Source organism: Podarcis pityusensis (assembly GCF_964106645.2).
Source record: "Podarcis pityusensis genome assembly, chromosome: 12".
Classification (NCBI taxonomy): domain Eukaryota; kingdom Metazoa; phylum Chordata; class Lepidosauria; order Squamata; family Lacertidae; genus Podarcis; species Podarcis pityusensis.
This window is the reverse complement of record NC_138037.1, coordinates 6,701,425-6,722,506: the sequence shown is the minus strand read 5'-3', so window position 1 is coordinate 6,722,506 and position 21,082 is coordinate 6,701,425. Positions and strand designations below refer to the sequence as shown.

General features: G+C 45.4%; 2 protein-coding genes across 24 annotated transcripts in view; one reads left to right on the top strand and one right to left on the bottom strand.

The window, feature by feature from the left end:
- LOC308459086 (7-alpha-hydroxycholest-4-en-3-one 12-alpha-hydroxylase-like) overlaps positions 1-21,082 on the top strand; it is a 393,862-nt gene that overhangs the window by 194,856 nt on the left and 177,924 nt on the right. The gene's annotated exons all lie outside the window — the stretch shown is intronic.
- OBSCN (obscurin, cytoskeletal calmodulin and titin-interacting RhoGEF) overlaps positions 1-21,082 on the bottom strand; it is a 264,501-nt gene that overhangs the window by 145,235 nt on the left and 98,184 nt on the right. For 9 of the 23 annotated variants that reach the window (XM_080973891.1, XM_080973911.1, XM_080973892.1 and 6 more), the window contains 15 exons: positions 19,976-20,239; positions 19,136-19,402; positions 18,280-18,543; positions 17,243-17,509; positions 16,512-16,778; positions 11,667-11,930; positions 9,185-9,451; positions 7,947-8,210; positions 6,916-7,179; positions 6,479-6,742; positions 5,777-6,040; positions 5,180-5,443; positions 4,356-4,619; positions 2,540-2,803; positions 656-922 (listed from right to left, as the gene is read on the bottom strand). In XM_080973891.1, coding sequence (XP_080830017.1) covers positions 656-922; positions 2,540-2,803; positions 4,356-4,619; positions 5,180-5,443; positions 5,777-6,040; positions 6,479-6,742; positions 6,916-7,179; positions 7,947-8,210; positions 9,185-9,451; positions 11,667-11,930; positions 16,512-16,778; positions 17,243-17,509; positions 18,280-18,543; positions 19,136-19,402; positions 19,976-20,239 — 3,975 coding nt within the window. The remainder of the gene's footprint in view (positions 1-655; positions 923-2,539; positions 2,804-4,355; positions 4,620-5,179; positions 5,444-5,776; positions 6,041-6,478; positions 6,743-6,915; positions 7,180-7,946; positions 8,211-9,184; positions 9,452-11,666; positions 11,931-16,511; positions 16,779-17,242; positions 17,510-18,279; positions 18,544-19,135; positions 19,403-19,975; positions 20,240-21,082) is intronic. The other 14 variants (XM_080973903.1, XM_080973904.1, XM_080973905.1 and 11 more) reach the window with 12 other exon arrangements.

The following is a 21,082-nucleotide window of genomic DNA, read 5'->3' as shown; positions in this document are numbered from 1 at the left end:
GACCTGGGCTCTGGCGGAGGGACTATCAGACAATTGCCCTAAAACAGCTCAACAACTTTTTGTGTCTGGATTTATACCTCTTGAAATATGGCAGCCCTAAATAAGAGAGGTAAAGGTAAAGGACCCCTGGACAGTTAAGTCCAGTCAAAGACGACTATGGGGTTGCGGCGCTGATCTTGCTTTCAGGTCAAGGGAGCCGGTGTTTGTCCACAGACAGCTTTCTGGGTCAAGTGGCCAGCATGACTAAACCACTTCTGGTGCAACGGAACATTGTGATGGAAACCAGAGCACACAGAAACGCCATTTACCTTCCTGCCACAACTGTACCTATTTATCTACTTGCACTGGCGTGCTTTCGAACTGCTAGCCCAATGGTTGCCATTAATTTGATTATGAATTGATTTTAGAATGAATTTCAATTAATTGGTTGTGATTTTATGTGAACTGTGTTACTTTTAATATTGTTAGCCGATCTGAGCCCGGCTTTGGCTGGGGAGGGCAGGATATAAATAAAAATTTATTATTATTATTATTATTATTATTATTATTATTAGGTCGGCAGGAGCTGGGACAGAGCAACGGGAGCTCACCCCGTTGCAAAGGATTAGACTGCCAAATTGTAATGGCGACAATTGCCAGGAACGCTGCCTCCTACCTTTAACTTCCAGCTTTGCCGACGTGGTTTGATCCCCAGTGATGCAGGAATACTCTCCACTATCCTCGGTTTCCAAATCGCGAACAAGTAGCTCATGCTTGGCACCTTCCTGTTTCATTTCATATTTGGGACCGGGATGGAGCACCACACCATCTTTCCTCCACTCCACTGACGCCTTAACCACCGTCACCTCGCAGCGCAGCCTGGCTGATCCACCTTCTTCCCCTTTCTCATTCTTCAGCCGTTGCTTGAATTCAGGCTTGAGGGCTGTGGAGCCAACAACAAGAGATGAAGACAAAACATGGGCTATAATGCTTATAGGTGCAAGACGGGGAACCGTTCTGGGAAGGCGAAACCCCGGCGGAGGCTCCTTCCTCGTCCAAAAAAGAAAAGAAAAGAAAGAAAAAGCTGTTTGGAGGAAAGAAACAGTTGGTGGAAACAATGGGAAGAGCATCATTCACAACATTAGAGATTTTGCTGCAATGTGGGGAACTGTTAACCGTTAACCATATGCAAGGTTGTCTTCAATGCCCATGGTAAATACCTGGTTTTTCCCTAGTAAGTTTGCTTTTGCTAGGATGGCTTTAAAGAGTTATACTTAGTTTCTATCAACTTGCCCAGTGGGACAGTGGGAAGAACAGTAGTCAATCAGGACTTTTATCCAGCAATAATAATAAGTGTTTCAGACACGTGGCATTCACTGCAACGGAATGCAAATGTCTATGATGACCAAGACAATAAACTATATTTATTGCATGGCTGTGAATAGCTCCTACTTTCACATTTCAGTGTTTTGAAAATTGCCATTCTTAACAACGTACAAGACCCCAAATTTCAAAATGTCAACACAAGGCATCTCAAATCTTTATGGTTTAAAAATTCTGTGAAAGTACCAAAAAGAAAGTATAAATTGCCAGAAACTGGTCTTATGGTGTTATAAGTTATGGTGTTATAAGTTATTATTACTATTACCACCACCTCCATTACTACTATAGGCCTGGTTCACTGCAGGTACACATATGTTCATTACTTGATGACTGCAACATCTAAGTAACAACTTTCATGGGCAAATAAGTCATCCCAGATGAAACCTTGCAGGCTGAACTTTCAAGTCACCCAGTGTCCTCTCCTGAACAATGCTGACCACTAGTTCAAACATTCAGCTGCCAGTTATCACTTGTAAATCAAGCAAGTGCAAAGCAGTTAAGTCATGTGTGTACATGAGCAAGTAGGGACGCGGGTGGCGCTGTGGTCTAAACCACAGAGCCTAGGGCTTGCCGATCTGAAGGTCGGTGGTTTGAATCCCCGCAACGGGGTGAGCTCCCATTGTTCGGTCCCAGCTCCTGCCAACCTAGCAGTTCAAAAGCACGTCAAAGTGCAAGTAGATAAATAGGTACCACTCCAGCGGGAAGGTAAACGGCATTTCCGTGCGCTGCTCTGGTTTCTCCAGAAGCGGCTTAGTCATGCTGGCCACATGACCCGGAAGCTTTCTGCAGACAAACCCCAGCTCCCTCGGCCAGTAGAGCGAGATGAGCGCCGCAACCCCAGAGTCATCCGCGACTGGACTTAATACTGTACCTTTATACATGAGCCAGTGGCGTAGCGTGGTTTGTCAGCACCCGGGGCAAGGCAAGTAATTTGCGCCCCCTAACCCATGGATTTGCGCCCCCTAACCAGTGGATTTGCGCCCCCTAACCCTAACCCCCAGAAGTTGCGCCCGGTGCGGCCAGCCCCCCCTGCACCCCCCACGCTACGCCACTGACATGAGCAAACCATCCCACAGAATATTTACTTTGCAGCCCTACCATAATCCCAAACTTATTTATGATCCTAGAATTTGACTATCGATACATTCACTGGCTGGATTAATTTCACACACTTTACCGTTAACTGTTAAGACAGCAGTGGTCTTCTGGTCTCCACATGTGCAGGTGTAGCGTCCAGCATCCTTCATGTCTAAATCATGGATCGCCAGCTCTGTGACAGTTTCTTCCTGCCTGATTCGGTACTTGTTGCCTTCTGCTAGTTTCTTTTCTTCCTTCATCCACTCCACCGGAGCGGCCTTAGTGAGCTCACAGCGTAGTGTGGCCATTTCATTTTCAGTGGCTTTTACATCCTTCAGTTCCATTTTGAACCGTGCTGGGAGGGCTGCAGAACACAGATTTATAAATGTATGACGACCCAACACTAGTAGCTGGGTGATATGAGACGAGGGAAGGTTGTAGGTAATATAAAGTGGAATGGGGAATCTATAGAAAGTCCAGGTCCAATGCCTGTTGATTTTCAATGGAAATGGCTCCATTGGCTTCATCAGGCATTGGCACACGACCTTGAAAGGGAGACAGCACTTTGGGATGGTGGGAGGTCATCTCTACACACTCCTTCTCGAAAAACGAGACACTGACATGGATGTATGCTACCGAAACGCAATGGAACACAGAGACAAGAGAACAGAAAGATCAGGAACAGGAACACAGGAGGATGTACAATGTACTTCAGGAACAACTTGCAATGGAATGATGAAGTTCAAGTTCAGAGATCAATGGGCAATAATAACTCATCCCACAGTACTTGCACAATGCAATTTTACTGTTGACTGTCAAGGAGACTGTCGTCTTCTGGTCTTCATGGTTGCAAGTATATTCTTCAACACTTTTTGAATCTACGTCAGAAACAAATGGGTCTTCCTGCTTAATGAAGCACTTGTTGTTGGGTCTGAGACCTCTATGCTTCTTCCTTCCCTCCACCAAACCATCAGCCTTTGTCAACTCAAGTACCAGAGTGAGTCTTCCGCCTTCTGTGACTTCCTGACTGTGCAGCTCTTGCGTGAAAAAAAGCTTTTCTTCATGACATTCAAAATTCAATCTGTAATTACTACTACAGTGGTACCTTGGTTTACGAACCTAATCCGTTCCGGAAGTCCGTTCTTAAACCAAAGCGTTATTTAACCAAGACGTGCTTTCCCATAGCAGCGGGGGACTCGATTTACAAATGGAACACACTCAACAGGAAGCGGAACATGTTCTGTTTCCAAGGCAAAGTTCACAAACCAAAACACTGACTTCTGGGTTCGCAGCGTTCTTAATCCAAGCTGTTCATAAACTAAGCTGTTCTTAAACCAAGGTACCACTGTATATCTATGCAGCAGCCCTTGATTTGACAACAATGGTTTACCATAATATGATGGATTCCTTTGGGCAACATAATTCCACCTGATTCCCATTCGCTTGGTGGCTGCAGAAGACATTGCTTGCTTGGCATATGTGCGGTAAATCTTCTATGGTGCTCAACAATAAGACATAAACAAACAGAGACATGTGATACACATAAGGTGCACAATAGCTGAACGTGGACACATGTTGCAACCGGAACGGCTCCATGCATTACCAGTGGAACACACACACACACACACATACACACACACACACAAAGTTTAAACAGGGATGGAAGCCATTGGAAGACAGCAACACAAAAGTAGTTGACGCAAGGACATCAGAAGAAGCCAAAATGGTAATGATGGAGGGGTCTTCTTGCATGTACACAGCCACCAGTTCAACAGAGACAGAGGATGGTATTCCAAAGGGGAAAGAGGTGGAAAGGGACAGTAGTGAGATGAAGGAGAGGGTGGAGTTTGCTTCCCAAATTGCGATATTACAAGGCAGCGTGAAAAGCCCATTGTTTGTCAAGTAGCATTGTTTACCATTGACTCTTAGGGTCGCAGAGGTCTGGTGGTCTCCACAAACACAGGTATATTCTCCTGTATCCTGTTCATCAGGGCTGTGGATCAGCAGCTCTGAAATGGCACCTTCCTGCTTTAGTGTGTATTTCTCACTTTGTCTGAGGACCAGCTGCCCTTTCCTCCACTCGACTGGTGCCACCTTGCTCAGCTGACACCGAAGAACAGCAGATTCACCTTCGGTGGTTTCCTGGTTCCTTAGTTCACCTTTGAAATAGGCAGGTAAGGCTGAGGATGCAACAGATAGCGGGACGGTTAGGCATTTATGCAGGTGGCTACTCAGGGCCACAGGAGAAGAGAACCAAATGAAGAATAAAACTGAAAACCAGGCAAATTAGACATGCAACAGTAACTTCCCATTATTATTTTACTCTTTTGTTTTAATTCAGAGTAGAATCCCTACTAAAGAAACCAACAATGATGGCAACAAGGAGCAATTTTAATTCAGGATTCAAGCTCGCCACAGACATTGGTGTTTCCAGCTCCTACAAATCCACCCCTCTCCCTGCCCAGTCCACCAGTTTTCTATTGGTTTTAGAATGGTCTCATCAAAGTAAGAGGGACTTTGTAAGTCCAGAAGTACTAGGAGAAAAATTTGTCTTGTCCCATTCCTACTTGGGGGCAGGAGCAGGGGGAGAAGGGGGAAGACAAAATAATTTAAAAATATAAAAATATAAAAATTAAATTATAAAAGAATATTAGAGAGTTGAGATAGGCATTGCACAAAGCTTAAGTTTTAGAAGTGATGCTAGGAAGTCATCTAATCAAGGTTGGCCTTTTGCTTTTACCATGGACAGTTAAAGCAGCTGTTGTCTGCTGGTCTCCGCATACACAGGTATAATCTCCTGCATCCTGCATTTCTGCATGATCAATAGTCAGCTCTGCAGTAGTCCCTTGCTGCGTCATGATGTACTTGCCACCTGCATTCAGCAGGTTGTGCCCTTTCTTCCACGCCACTGGGGCATCTTTGCTCAACCTGCAGCGCAGTGTTACTGAGCCTTCTTCTGCAACCTGCTCGCTCTTTAACTCTTCCTTGAAAAACGCAGGGAGAGCTACGGGACACAAAAGAAGCAGAGCGCATGAACATCTCCAAAAGTTTGGACCAGTGGCGAGCTGTGCTAAATGCATTATGAATCAAGTTTTGGAAGTCCATGGCACTTGGAAGTGCATGCTCACTATGCTGCAGACTAGAGTGGGCACTGTCTTACGCCTTGTGTCTTCCAGATATTTCAGACTACAATTCCCACTATCCCCAGCCAGCGCTGATGGGAGCTGTAGTCTGAAACACCTGGAGGGCACTAGGTAAGGGAAGGCAGATATACTGTAGCTATTCAGGGTGAAACTAGCAAATTTTCTGAGAAGTTAATTCGCAACCCATAGTTTACCATTGACTGTCAAAGACGCTGTAGTTTGTTGGTCTCCACACACACAGCTATAGTTTCCCATATCCTGAAGATCTAGTTGATGGATCTCCAGCTCTACGGCGCTACTATCTTGTCTCATGATCCACTTTTCACTAGCTTGGAGCACTTGGCCATCCTTCTTCCATTCCACAGGTGCAACCTTGGTCAGCTGACACTGCAGTGTGGCCACGCCACCTTCTGTTGCTTCCACATTCTTTAGGTTGCATTTGAACCTTGCAGGCAAGGCTGAGGGTCACAGAACAAAATCATTGCACTTAAAACAACAAGTGACCACTTGGGAGGAGCACTGTGGACCACACAACATGAGCGAACAACAATCAAAACGTACAGGAAGGCTTTAAAGGCAGGAAGCTGATAACAACTTGTTGTAATTGCAAACACAGCTTCCTGTCTTCGCCACTTATGGGAACCCAGTGGAAAATTTAACAAGACAGAGAATGTTATCGTGTGGAAACACCATGGAAATGAATTGGGAACATGTAACTTATTTCAACGACGATTGCTCCTAGACAAACGTTGACAGGCCATGCCCAACAATCAGAGACGACGTCACAGAAATGACATAGATACGGATGACGAACACAAACATGTGGAAGTTAAATCCAACTCCAGATAATGTACAGTTAGTGGGATGGTAGGTGACCACGCATTTAACTTCTTTACCATGCACGGTCAAGGAAGCTGCTGTCTTCTGGTCTCCACAGACACAGGTATATTCGGCAGCATCTGTCAGTTCCAGATCTTGAATCAGCAGCTTAACAACAGAGCCTTCCTGTCTCATTTTGTACTTATCACCTTCCCTGAGCAAGTGCTGCCCCTTCATCCACTCCACCGGAGCAGCCTTAGTTAGTTCACAGCATAGAGTGGCTGTTCCTTCTTCTGTAGCTTTCACATTCCTTAGGGGCTCTTTGAAGAGGGCCGGTGGAACTGAGGGATACAATACGTAGAGCCTGTTAAAGCACACTTACCCAGATGCCCACTGCGATGGACATGACAAGTCCAAAATGAGTGTTCTTCAAAGACAAGCAACATACAAAAAAAAAAAATGGGCAAAGGGATGGTGGGAAACATTATGGTTCTTTTAAAATATATGGCATTACCATGTACTGCTAAGGCAGCTGTGGTTTGCTGGTTGCCACACACACAGGTATAATTGCCAGAATCCTCCTCTTCTAAGTGATGAATCAGCAGTTCCACTATGGTGTCCTTCTGCCTCATCGTGTATTTTTCACCATGCTTCAGTGACTGACTGCCCTTCTTCCATTCGACCAAAGCAGGCTTGCTGAGCTTGCAGCGCAAGGTGGCCACCTCGCCTTCCATAGCTTCCGCACCCTTTAGTTCTTCTTTGAAAACTATGGGCAAGGCTAAGAAACAAGGAAGCAGCAAATACTCTCAGCAACCTTGTGTTCTCTCAGTGTGGGTGAAATGAACAGATCTCCACAGCTGCTACTGTTTAACACAGGTTCATGCCAGTATCCTTTCCAGCTGAAGTGAGACCACAACACACCACAGAAGTGAACATGCCACAGAGATATCGTTAATGTGCATTAGCCAGACGACGGAACACTCCATGTCAAAACAAAGCAATGGGAATGCGTGAGGTCTTTCGAGGAGAGCAATAATGCAAGGATGCTCTAGAATTATGGTTTTCAAACTTTTTAACTTTGGGGAACCTTTTCTATATCTATTTGTCTACTTGTTGGTTTGCTAGGGAATCCTTACTCATTGCAGAGGTTACGGGAAATGTTCTAGAGGAACACACACTCCTGAAAAGACCCAAGAGTAAAAATTCTCCTGCGGCTGCTGCTGGTGGGCAAGCTGTCTATCAGGGAGGGAAGCTCGTCTTCCATTGCAGATCTTCTAACTGAGGAACCCTCAACAGCCTTCTGAAGAGTTCTAGGTTCCCCCAGAACAGAGTCTGAAAATCACCACTCTAGAATAGAGGGGAAACAGTATATAGACCAAGGGGGTGATCAGTGCAGGAACATGCACTGGAACATCCAGTGAATTAGGAAGATATGACAAAACACATCACAGAGCAGAATGCGACGTCAACACACACAGAGGACCGGCTGGGAAGAACGACCAGGGTTTTCCAGACTACCCGGACATTTAGGACACGCTGATTTACCGTGCACTGTCAGAGCCGCAGTTGTTGTCTGGTTGCCGCACACACAGGAATACTCTCCAGCATCTTTAAGTTCTAGGCTGACTATCACAAGCTCTGAGACAGCACCTTCCTGCCTCATTTTGTACTTGTCACTCGGTTTGAGTGACTTATGCTTCCTCTTCCACTCCACTGGAGATGCTTTCGTCAGCTCGCACTGGAAAGCAACCGTCCCATCTTCCAAGGCCTCTTGATCCTCCATGCCTTTCTTGAAAAGGGCAGGGAGGGCTAAGAAGTTTAGAATGAATATATTGAGTGACTGTCAACATCTGAAAAACGTTTCTTACATACATTGAGAGTCTGGGAGGTTTAAAGACACTCCTCCACAATTCTCTGCAATTCCCAGCAATCAACACACCAGTAAAATCAGTATCAGTTGTATATTACCAAGATTACTCCATGGCCACCTTGTTACGTTAACTATGGAGGATAGCAGAAGTGACAATGCGACAGAACCTTCATTATGCTGGGTGTCCATTCAGCCCAAACCTACTGTTGTGCCTCTTTTATATACTTCTATATTACCTACATCCTTGAGAATACAGCACTCCGGTTTCCCTGGTTTCTGTTAGAATTCCTGCTCCACGATTGCAGTCATGGGATTGTTGTCTTTCACATGACGGTATATGTTTTGACTCCACAGAGTGGGAAGTGACGGAGACAGGATGTTTGCATTACTGTGTTCCGTGAAGTGGGACTATTGTCCTTTGTTCTTTTTCTCTTTGCTGTCTGATGCTAGAGAGAGAGGGAGCCATGTTGCAGTGCTCCATGTGTGTTTAAATGTAAATAAAAGTAGATTAGCCAAAATGCTGAGTTGCTGAGGTCTGTTATGCAACTGCGCAAACTCTGCAGATCCCTAAGTGTGCCGGTGTCGGTTGGCATCGGTCGCTGTGATGTTTGGGCAGAAGAAAGCTTTTGAAGCTCCCGATCTACCAGTAGGGAGGGAACATGCCAGTTGGGCATGTGTCTCTGCCAGGGTCCTACTCGAGCATAGGCTGAACTCCTGACAGTTTCTGCATGTTTTGGTTGTTGCCCTGGGTCTCAAAATACAAGCGATAATACTCAGCCTATCAGTATTGTAAACCTCTTTAGATCTTAGCTACATGGGAGAGTCCATGAGGACAGATAGATAAGGATGCCTGCTTTTCCTGCAGTTACTCGTGTTGCATTTGACAAACTGGAAATAGAACCATTAAATGTACCATTCACTCTCAAGGAAGCCAAGGTCTTCTGGTCACCAAAGGTGCAGCTGTAATCTCCAGCATCTCCCAGTTCCAAACTGTGGATGACAAGCTGAGCAACAGCACCTTCTAGCTTCATTTCGTATTTGTCGTTCGGCTTGAGCACCTCATTGCCCTTCCTCCACTCCACTGGAGCTGCTGCCTTGGTCAGCTCACACCACAAAGTAGCTGTTCCACATTCTACAACCTCCAGGTTGCTTAGCTCTGTTTTGAAGCGTGGAGGCAGGGCTGGAGATCACAAAGAGCACATTAAAATTCACAGCAGTTGGGAGATTCCAGGAGAGTCCTCTTTGCCACCACTTACCCTACTATTTACAGTATGACTTTTCTGATTTCCAAGAAGGTATCAACATGAGGGAGGGCAAATGATACACTCGCACATGGAACCTTAAGTACACCATGCTACTGAGAAGAAAGAAGAGCTTATAGCTGTCCCCAATTTTTGGCCATGGTTCTTGAAGACAGATAGTTGCTCGCTTCTTGGACTTCTCATGCTCATATTGCTAGAATTGTCCAATGAGCTGCAACATGAGGGTCCCCTGCACAAAATAAGCCTTGTGGCTCAGGGTTGACTTGCACTGTACACCTCTATGTTTTGCACGGTCTCCATGGCATAATTCACCAACCCAGGTGGGCTTCAACCGTTTCTGTAAGTAGAAGGAGTTCCGAGAATTTGGACAGACTGTCCAAGACAGTCAGGAGAAACAGTATTGCAAATGAGAACCGACAGAAACTGCATAGAGGACAGTCAGGTCCTAAACATACTAACAAGTCAATATTAGGTTAAAGAAATTAGTGTCTATGCTATCTTGTGTCTGCGATGATTAGTTGTAAAACACAGTGCAATTTTCTAAAACAGGCTCAGGGCTGCTTCACGTTTTTTAGCAACGAGAGCCACTATTATGTCTCCCCCACTAGCCCCAGAGAATGCTTTCCATTCCATATCATCCAGCCTGTAGGCTCCTCCCCTTTCCTCTACATTCCTCTTCCACCCAAGCCCCAGAGAAAAGCACACGCGATACTATATTCCCCCTTATGCTCCTCCTTCTGCTGGAAAGCTCTTGCTAGCTTGATAACTCTGCAACCATGTGGAATTAAATGCTTCTAATGCAGCCGCCTCTGCCCCAGCTTCACATTTAAATACTTTATTGTCACTTGTACAACTTGTATACAGTGAGATTACACGAGCACCCCCCACTCAGCTCTCTTAGTCTTAATTCCCCTCGTTTACTGACACACACACACCAAACCCGAAAGTCATTTGCCCTGTTGTTATCTTTTGATTCAGCAGCCTAACAGCCCACGGATAGAAGCTGTTCTTTACCCTGTTGGTGCGACTAATCGTGCTTCTATATCTTCTGCCCGAGGGCAGGAGATCAAGAAAGTGCCGGCCAGGGTGTGAATCATCCCTGAGAATTTTCCTCACTCTCCTGAGGCAACGTTCTACCAGTTTTGTGTACAGACATCTGTACAGTAACAGCAAAACAGGCCAGAAGGAAGCCAGTTCCTTCACTCCCACCTCCACCAAACATCCATGCACACATCTGTTGGCAGCATTCACCCAGCGCACTAAACCACACCTTGGGTTGGCAAGACTACACAAATGCGTGAGCTCCCAGAGAGGAGACCGCAGCCTCTCTGCTCCTTTTTCTAGGCCAGCGGTTCTCAACCTGTGGGTCCCCAGATGGTGTTGGACTACAACTCCCATCATCCTTGAGCTCTGGCCTTGCTAGCTAGGGGTGATGGGAGTTGTAGTCCAACAACATGTGGGGACCCACGGGTTGAGAACCGCTGTTCTAGGCTTAGCATGCCATCCAAACTGGGACTTGTGGTCCAACTTTCTCATCACTAACCACAAGCTGTAACCAAAGTTTGACTTACCTCATCACATGAACCTGGCCACAGAGCATCTGGGCTGAGGATCTAGTGGGCGGTATTGAGAACCTGCGGCTGCTTTGAGGAAAACCTCCTCTCCTCCCTCCACCATTCCCAGTATACAAAGTGTATCAGGGCCAATGAGAGACTTGTGTCCAAAAATGGTTTATGTACCACCCCATGCTACAGCTCAGTGAACTATAGGAGGAGACTATGGTTGGAATGATTCAAGTTCCTTAAATAAATGTTATTATCCATATATACACAGAACATGGTTAAATATCCTGCCTTATCTTGTTGCTGCTGATGTCTGGGCCATGGGAACCTCAACATTGACTAAGTTGCTCCCAAATGCTATGAGTAAATTATAGCTAGAGCATTTGCATCAATTTTGGTACACTTAGAGAAACAACAAAATGGGACTTAGGAAAAAGAAACAGGATAATTACCACGACCAAGAGAAACCCAGTGTAGAATGGTGGACTATATTTCACATAGTCTGAGGAGAATCTAGGTATAAAACACATCTTGTAGAATGTTGTCAATGCCACATGCATATAATATTTACCATGCACAGTTAGAGAGGCAGATGTTTTTTGATCTCCGCACACACAAGAGTAATCTCCAGCATCTTGCTCCGTGACGTCTTGGATGATCAGCTCGGCAACATTATCCTTCTGTTTGATTTTGTATTTATCACTCGGTTTGAGCAGCTGCTCACCCTTCCTCCACTCCACTTGGGCAGCCTTGCTCAGCTCACAGCGCAGAGTGGCCGTCCCACATTCCTTGACTTCCTGGCTTTTAAGTTCTTCTTGGAAACGTGCAGGCACAGCTGAGGGGAGTAATATTGATAGAGAGTGTGTCATGTGACCCAGATATTCCAAGAACCACTTGAGCTGTTCACCTGCATCCATTAGAAGGGTCTTTTGAGGGAGCAGTGCTTTGTTGATGGCAGATTCTGGCTTCTTTCCACCAACAACAGAACCACGTATAAAGCATTTAAAACTCTTTTGAAAGAGCAATGCCGTTTCATTATATGCAAAAATAAAAATGAAAAATGAAAAGGTTCTGGGAATTTTAAATGTCAGCCATTTTCTAACTTTCAGGTTTTTCAACAGCATTTTGGACATGAAACTAAATGGAAATGTGGATCATTTGTTGAAATGAGATCACAAGTAATGATTTCATTTCATCCAACTTCAGAACACAAACTCTTACAGACAGATGATAAGCACCACAAATAATTTGTTTGTGGGTAGCATTCTGCATCCCCATAAATGAGACATAAATGTACACACACACACACACACACACACACACAAATGAAATGTAAATATGAACATTGCGCAAACAACACAAGCAAGCAAACAAACAAACAAACAAACAAAAAGGACGGTAAAAGCAGTAAACACTGCCAGACATCATATATATTTCACCTGCCCCTTAAAATGGGGGGAAATATGGACTCATTAGAATTTTCCATGGGGAAAAAATTGCAAGGAAGGATGAAAAAGGAATGCAATAAGCAGAATTGAAAATAAGAAATAAAAGCAAAAGGCCTAAACAGTGAGTTTTAAAGTCGAATGAACAGAAGTTGGTGGGGGGGACGGGACACCAAAACGGCGAGTCTTCAGCTGCAGTGGAGAGAACACTTGGAAGCGATTTCTGCTAAAATTAATGCCATTGGCTTCTCCAGAAGAAGATTTGACATGACTTTGACACATGTAACCTGCAGATTCCCCTGTGTTTTGCATGTCAGATAAGGATCTTTCAGCCCAACATGCACCATGAGCCATTTTTTCATCAATGTGCATCTTGTTATGCGCAATCTCAGAAGTTACTCAGAATTATGTCCCATTTGGACTTAGAGAAGAAGAAGAGTTTGGATTTGATATCCCGCTTTATCACTACCTGAAGGAGTCTCCAAGCAGCTAACATTCTCCTTTCCCTTCCCCCCCCCCCACAACAAACACTCGGTGAGGTGAGTGGGGCTGAGAGACTTCAGAGAAGTGTGACTAAACCAAGGTCACCCAGCAGCTGCATGTGGAGGAGTGGGGAAGCGAACCCGGTTCTCCAGATTACGAGTCCACCGCTCTTAACCACTACACCACACTGGCTCTCCTTACTCTCTTTACTTCCTAGCTGCAAGGGCTTAGGGTTTCAGCCTAGGACATCAATGCAGGGACTGAAAGCTAGAACCAGCCCTGAAAAAGCCTCAGAACTAAGCTGATGTACCAGCCTCCTCAAGTTCTTCAAAATGTTATGGAACTTGAGCAGTTGCATAATTGTGCCAAGGGATCCTCTGAAGCACCTGAAACCAGCTATTTTTAGGCAGAGCTGCAGAAGATAAGAGACATGCCCTGCAGGTCTATAGATCCAGATTATTACCAAGTTTACTACCAAGCAACCATTAGTAACCATGCCCCATGATGTCCTACAGTTGTGATATTTAGCAACTTAAAGCCGGATCCTAACATTATTATGTCCGTAAACAAAGCATTTCTAATGGGAAATAGCGACCGCTAGACCAATAGACTTTCACAGCCATTGGGTTAATGCCCAACAGCATGACAAAGGACAAAGGAGAGAGTGTAAGTTGCCTTATTTGGGAAACAGATACCATCAGAAATGTCTGTCATAAAAGACTTTAAAGAAAAGTAGATTAAAACGGGATGAAATAAAGTAAGATACATGCCACCCGGGGACATGGGTGGTGCTGTCGGGACACGGATGGCACTGTGGGTTAAACCACAGAGCCTAGGACTTGCCGATCAGAAAGTCGGCGGTTCGAATCCCCGCGATGGGGTGAGCTCCCATTGCTCAGTCCCTGCTCCTGCCCACCTAGCAGTTCGAAAGCACGTCAAAGTGCAAGTAGATAAATAGGTACCACTCCGGCGGGAAGGTAAACGGTGTTTCCGTGCGCTGCTCTGGTTCGCCAGAAGCAGCTTAGTCATGCTGGCCACATGACCCAGAAGCTGTACGCCGGCTCCCTCGGCCCATAGAGCGAGATGAGCGCCGCAACCCCAGAGTCGGCCACGACTGGACCTAATGGTCAGGGGTCCCTTTACCTTTACCTTTACCTTTACCTTTACATGCCACCCGAGGACTTTGCAGCCATCATGGAGCCACTGGCATGGGACTAAACATCCCAACAAGAATCTCAGAGATTCCCTTGCTAGTATATAGCCAGCACCCAACATGTCATGCCCAAATGATGCAATGCAGTTAACAACTGAAATTCCAATATACTTTTGGAAGTTTCCAAGTAAAAGACTCTCAGATATATTTTATTCCAAGGAATGTCTTATTTCAGATGTGGAACTTTTGTGGCTTTTTAATAGTTTTGATCCAGAAACCATAACACAGGAGGTAGGCTATGAGGAAACAAAGATTTCAAAGATGAAGAATGATGGATTGAAATTAAGTGGTTTCTAGCTGTACGGGCTCTAAAGTTATATACAGATCAAGATTAAGGATTAGGATTAAAAAGGTTAAAAGAATGGAAAATTGGCTATTAATAGATAAAAATTTAATGTTATATTATATTAAGATTAAGGATTGGGATTAAAAAGGAGGGAAAGGAATTGCTGGACAAACAAACTGAATTGGAATACAAAAGAGGGAGGTATGAGGAGGTCCAGAAAATAAGTAAATTCAAAAGTAGTGATGAAAAGATGGAATTGTTTTTAACTGTTTTTTCTTTTTTTTTCTTTCTGTATTTTGTATTGTGTATTTTTCTTTTTACTTTCAAATTCTTTTCTTATTGATGTGTCTCTTTTTATCTGAAACTTTAATAAATATCATTAAAAAAAAAAAAAAAGATGAAGAATGTAGTTTGGTTAGCAGGAGGGAAAAGGATGAACAAAAGCCATGGGTGATAAATTAAAAGAAGTGGTCCAAGGCAGTTGGACTATATTGCAAAAGGAATGCGACCTTTTCGATTGACTTGTAGGCAAGTAGGTTGAAAATATATGGGGGGGGGGAGCACTTTACCAGGTCACACAGAAGTACACTATCCAAGTCACCAAGCTAAAAACAAGATGTTAATGATCAGTGAAAGCTTCCAAATGCTAGTGAGCAAAATAGAATATTGTTATAAATTTGTGGGGAGGCAAGACTCCCCCAAAATATCTGGATTCAGTAAGGTGGCTGGAATTTAACCAAACCTCATAATTCCTGGCTTTCATAAATGTTGACGTTTAATCAATGGATTTAGCAGTGTAAAAATACTGACTTGTTCTCTTGACCAGGGAATCGCCTGGAGATGGGCCATTATGAAACAAAGGCAGAGTCATTAACCCATCAAGAAATCCATCAACGAGGCAGAAGACTCTCTTCCAGAAATATAGGGGGGAGACCCCACCCTGAGCTCTGGGTAATTAGCAAAAGACAATCCCAGAGTTGGGAGCAGGAAGGTCATACATGATGTTTGGGGTCTCCTGGAATCGGAGGCTGCAGCAATGAGAGGAACAGCACCCTCTTGGGCTGTGAACGCTTTGCGCTCTCTCCATCCAGACGCAGGTCGTATATATGTATTAAAAAAACACATATCATTGTCCCAAAAGGGAACACAGACTCCGGTAAGTATGCTTGCAACACCTAGAATCTCGTACCACATAGAGATTGGCCTGGCATGAAACAATATTATAAAATCAGTTGTAACTGAGTTTTCAAGAAGCGTCCTGTTAAAAATCTTCCAGAGGTGGTTTCAGGCCTTAGGAAAACTACCTTGGTGATGTGAAAGAACAGCACGGCTCCTGATTTCCAGTACTTCTATCATAGCTTCTTATTGTAGGGTAATTTCCAACAACACATAAATGACAGACGCACAGTAAACAAGAAGTGTGTAGGAGGAAGCATTCGAAGTGCTCTATGGACACACCCCTCCACGGTTCTCCAGAACTGCAGAGATTCTACTCCAGTGATGCCAACAGATAATGAAGACACACATTTTTACAACTGGGATTTCAGTGCAAACCACTGGCTGCAACATTAAGGATCTATTTATGACACAGAGCTTATCCACACTTCCTCTCGTCCCACTGCTTCCCTCCAGGAAAACCACTCTTCAGTGCACAATCAGAGCAGGCAGCCATTCAAGTTTTCAGCGGATTGCTGTTTGTTCCGATTGAGAACTAAAGAGCAAGCTTTCCCTGGTAAAGGAGTGGGACAAGCAGAAAACCGCTGGGATCTGAGCTTTCTAGGCAGAGGACAAGCAGAAGTGTGGACGAGCCCACACTCACTCACGCTGGAGACAATACAAGGTATGTTAACAAGCAAATGACAGAGAAACAGACAGATCAAGATGAACAAAGGAGGGAAACAACAAACAAAGGCAACACAAAGTCAGTAAATCTACAGAAAGAAGGCAGATTCCGAGATATCACCATTGCAGCATGGAATGTTTGGTTACCATGAACAGTCAAGACAGCCGTTGTCTTTTGGTCTCCACAAACACAGGTATAATCTCCTGTATCCTCCACCTGCAGGTCTCGAATCAAGAGTTCAGCCGCAGCACCTTCCTGCCTCATTCTGTACTTGTCACTTGGCTTGAGAGACTCAGGCCCCTTTCTCCACTTCACCTCAACGCCAGCTTTAGTCATGGCACAACGCAGAGTGGCGGTGGCGCCTTCCATGGCTTCCCTGTTCTTCAGTCCTTCTTTGAAAAGCACCGGGAGGGCTGAGAAGGTGGTAATAGAGGGGGAAAGTAAGCGGCGGAGGGAGAAAAAGAAATTGATCTTTACCCTGCATGCAACCACTGAAGTCCCACCACTCAGAGGCAGTGAAAGGCATCACCCATTCAGGGAAATATTGGCTATCTCAACCTACCTAGAAAATCCACTTCCTCTGAAAGACAGGAAATAGAGGAATGGATAGGTATATGTGGAATTAAAAAGGGCTGTGGCCTTAGAAGTAGCACCCAAAACATCTGGATTCCAACCTACCTAAGAAGACTCCCTCCCACACACACACACACTTATGAAAATATTGAGTTCTATCAGTCATGCAATGTCCTGCCCCGTAAGAGTGGATCTGGACTCCAAAAATAAGCCAAGAAGGATAACGGTAACACCTTTGACAATAGAATGGGTAGAAAAGGTAGAAACTAGGTTGGTGAGTGGGTTGCGAGCTTGTTTTTTTTACCCTTGACTTCCAAAGATGCCACAGTCTGCTGCTCTCCACACACACAGCTGTAAGTCCCAGAATCTGTTAGCTCCAGGCCTTGGATGATAAGCTCAGCAATGGTGCCATCCTGCCTCATATTGTACTTGCTGCCTTGCTTAAGGGTCTTGTGCCCTTTCTTCCACTCCACGGTGGCAGAGGCCTTGTTCAGCTCGCACCGCAGAGTGGCGGCTTTGCCTTCCGTAGCTTCTTCGTCCTTCAAGGCTTTCGTGAAAAGTGTAGGCAGGACTGCAAGGTGGAGGTAACAACAGGACAGGAGTCCATCAAAACTGAGACCCTCAAGACTGTGAACTACCCTCCTCTTAGCAAACAATTTTAAGTGTGCTACCAGTGTCAATGTAGTGATTTACTTGGGGCTTGTCTTTTCATCACATTAAATTACGCTCATCCTGGAGGTGCCTATTCTTTCAGAATTGAATTATAAACTTCAACCTTTTGTGGCCTTGACCTAAAGTGCCTCCTTGGTTTTGCTTGCACCATTCTATCCCAGTAGCTTGCACTTAATCCTACACTGAAAATGGCACCACTCCCAGTTAAGGTCTGGCTGTTCATTTAACAATTAACATATTTGGAGATGGGAATGAATTTAATAGCCCCCTAGCAATTCTTCGTGACAAGTCCTAACCAAAAGGCCCTCCTCCCGCAGCTCCAACCAATGCAGAAATTCTCTGGATCTCACTGAATGAAGACTGAGTGAAAACATCATGACTTGTTTTCTTAGGTAAACAAAGCGTGATGAAGACCCAGTGAAGCTTTTCAACATTTCTGAGCCTGTAAATTTGTAGCTGGCATGTTACATTCATTTGAGAGGGTCTATGCATCTGTTGTGAGGAAGAAGTTCCAGAATCCACACCAAAGGGGTGTTTTAAGGAGGAGGAGGAAGGTGACATGTGTGGATTAGGAAGAGTGCTGTTGGGTTTAATTTCAGAAGAAAAACCGCAAGAGAAGTCTGGCTATATATAAGGTACACGTTATATCTCTACATTTCTTTTCTTTACCATTCACGGTCAAGCTAGCTGTAGTCTTCTGTCCTCCGCATTTGCAAGTGTAGTCTCCAGAATCTGCTACATCCAAGTCATGGATCACCAGCTCAGCACAAGGCCCCGCCTGCTTAATTTCGTATTTGCCACCTGCTTTGAGTGCCCTTTGCCCCTTCCGCCATTCCACGGGGGCAGCCTTGCTCAGCGTGCAGAGCAGTGTGGTCGTCTCGCCCTCTGTAACCTCCTTGCTTTTTAGTTCTTCTTGGAAGAATACAGGCAGTGCTAAAGAATGCAATATGGGTAGAGAGAAAGGGTCAGATCACCGGAGGACCTCTGACGTTTTGATGCTTTAGCACACTGGGAAGGTCCATGGTGCTAGGAAGCAACTGGCGTCAAGACCAACACAAAGGTTTAGCTGTGCCTCAACCATCACCAGATCCCTATGTAGCAGGAACACGGGTGCATTTTGCAGGGAGAGGTATAACTGCATTATTTTATGTATCAAAATATGGGGGGGGGGGAGTACAGGGAAGAAAAAGAAGCCCCGGGAGACCAGCAGCAAGAGATCCACAAAACCACTTCTGAACTCGAGAGGAGGTGGAGTTGCGGGCTTCACGCCCTCTCCACGTGCACAGGGGCTGGCTCTCAGCCTCCGCGCGATTGAGGGGATCCCTGGCAGCGTCATCGGCTGGCCTAGGGGGGCGTGGCTTGCACGATATCACACTGGCGCGGCCAGGGACCTCCCTCTTTTGCCGCCTCAGCTCATCGGCAAGACCAACAGCAAGAGATCCACAAAGACATGTTGCAAGAGCGGCTAGAGCTGGATTAAGCATGTTTGTTAACAGGCTTTAACTGTGGGCATAAGGTCCATTACCATTCACTTTCACTGCTGCAGTGGTCTTCTGATCTCCACACACGCAGGTGTAGCTTCCAGCATCCGTCAGTTCCAGATCTTGGATGGTCAGCTCAGCAAAGCGACCTTCTAGCCTCATTCTGTATTTTTCACTTGGTTTCAGCACCTTTTGATCCTTCAGCCACTCAACGGAGTCAACGGCCTTGGTCAACTCGCAATGCAGAGTGGTTGCTCCGCTCTCTGTTGCTTCCTCATTCTTTAGCCCCACTTTGATCTGTGCTGCCAAGGCTGAAGGACGCAGAATGAACAGATACTGTGTCAACAACCACAAGTTATGCGGAGCCTCTCTCACTCTCTGGCATGCTGCTGAATTGTGCAATTCACCCCCCCCCCCCCAGTTATGGGGAACCATCCTGGACATGCTTCCAGCAAATCCTGCCAATTGCCAACTTGGGGGACAGAAAAGAACTTCCGAGTGGGATTATCCTTAGGAATGAAGGGGTGTCCCATTAAAAGGAGGCTGGCCGGAGAATTGAAATAATAACTCAGATATGAAATGGCCAACCTTTTCTTAATGAGGGTGACAGAACCACACAGTATATCTCATACCTTGTGCACGTCATGCCATGTCATTTGCGAGAGGAACTTTGCAAATCACGTAAGCATGCAACAGCAACACCTTACATCCTGCGAAACTGGAGAAGAGTAAAGCAGGGAGGCTGCATGCCGGCATGACAGCGAAGGACAAGACGGAGGAAAAGTAGAGCCGAAGACAGAGCTTTGCAAGAACATAAATTAAGCAGGTGGGGGGGCAGATGGCAGAATCACTCCAAATGGCTGGTAGCGTTGTTGTGTTTTTACCATTCACTGTTAAGACAGCTGTTGTCTTTTGGTCTCCAGAAGAACATGTGTAATCCCCAGCATCCTTGAGGTCCAGATCATGGATCGTCAATTCAGCCACAGTTCCTTCTTTCTTCATTCTGTATTTGCTGCTGGGCCTCAGACCTTTCTGCCCCTTCATCCACTCCACTGGAGCAGACTTGTTCAGCTCACAGTGCAGAGTAGCTATCCCACCTTGTGTGGCTTCCGTGTTCTTTAGCGGTTCTTTGAAGCGGGTAGGTATGGCTGGAGGATGAAGGGATTTAAAATGTATATACACAAACACACACACACATGAGGATGACTTGCATCTGATTCAGTTATACACGACACTGCCTCCAACCCAAGATTTCATATGGTCCTTTCAAACTTTTCTCACCTCTGCAGCCCCTGTGAAGTTATGCCTCTCTTCTCTGACCTTTCTTTCCCCTGGTTTTCATTCCCCTCTCAGACTCATCCCCCACTCTGGCCCTCTCTTCTTCCTATCATTCTTTTGAACTCTTCCATGTCCCAACCCTGCTTCCCTTGGGCCTTGTCTAGTCTACCCCTCTTTCCCTAGGCCCAAAGGCTCTCCACGAACCACTGAAACTCCCAAGCAATTCAGGCTTATTATGGCTGCCATCACAAATTTGCCTAGCTCATTATGATAAGGATTTAGGGCGCTTCCAGACTATTGCTACTGCCAGGTGAGATTCAACACATACTGGCAATTTGAGGTTGTTCAGCTGTAGTTAACTAGGCAGTCTCGCACACACACAAAAATCACCTCCCTCAAAGACGGGACTTTCTTACAATAAGGAAAGTTATGGGGGAATGCATGGGGAAGTATGGGATAACACCTTTCACGAAACATTGTCTAACAAATCGGAATGGTTGCTCATTAAATAGCTGGTGTCATCTAATCTCCGCACAAACAAATCAGGATGAATGCTCAATAATGACCGCTCTCCCATCAACCGGAGGGCACCCTTTACGTGGCCACGGGCAGCACCCCAATCCCTGAGACAACGGCAGGGTTCCTGGTCCGCCTCCTCACATCACAGCCCTTTGAGGTTCCTGACAAACCTCAGTTCTAATGAACCTATCTGT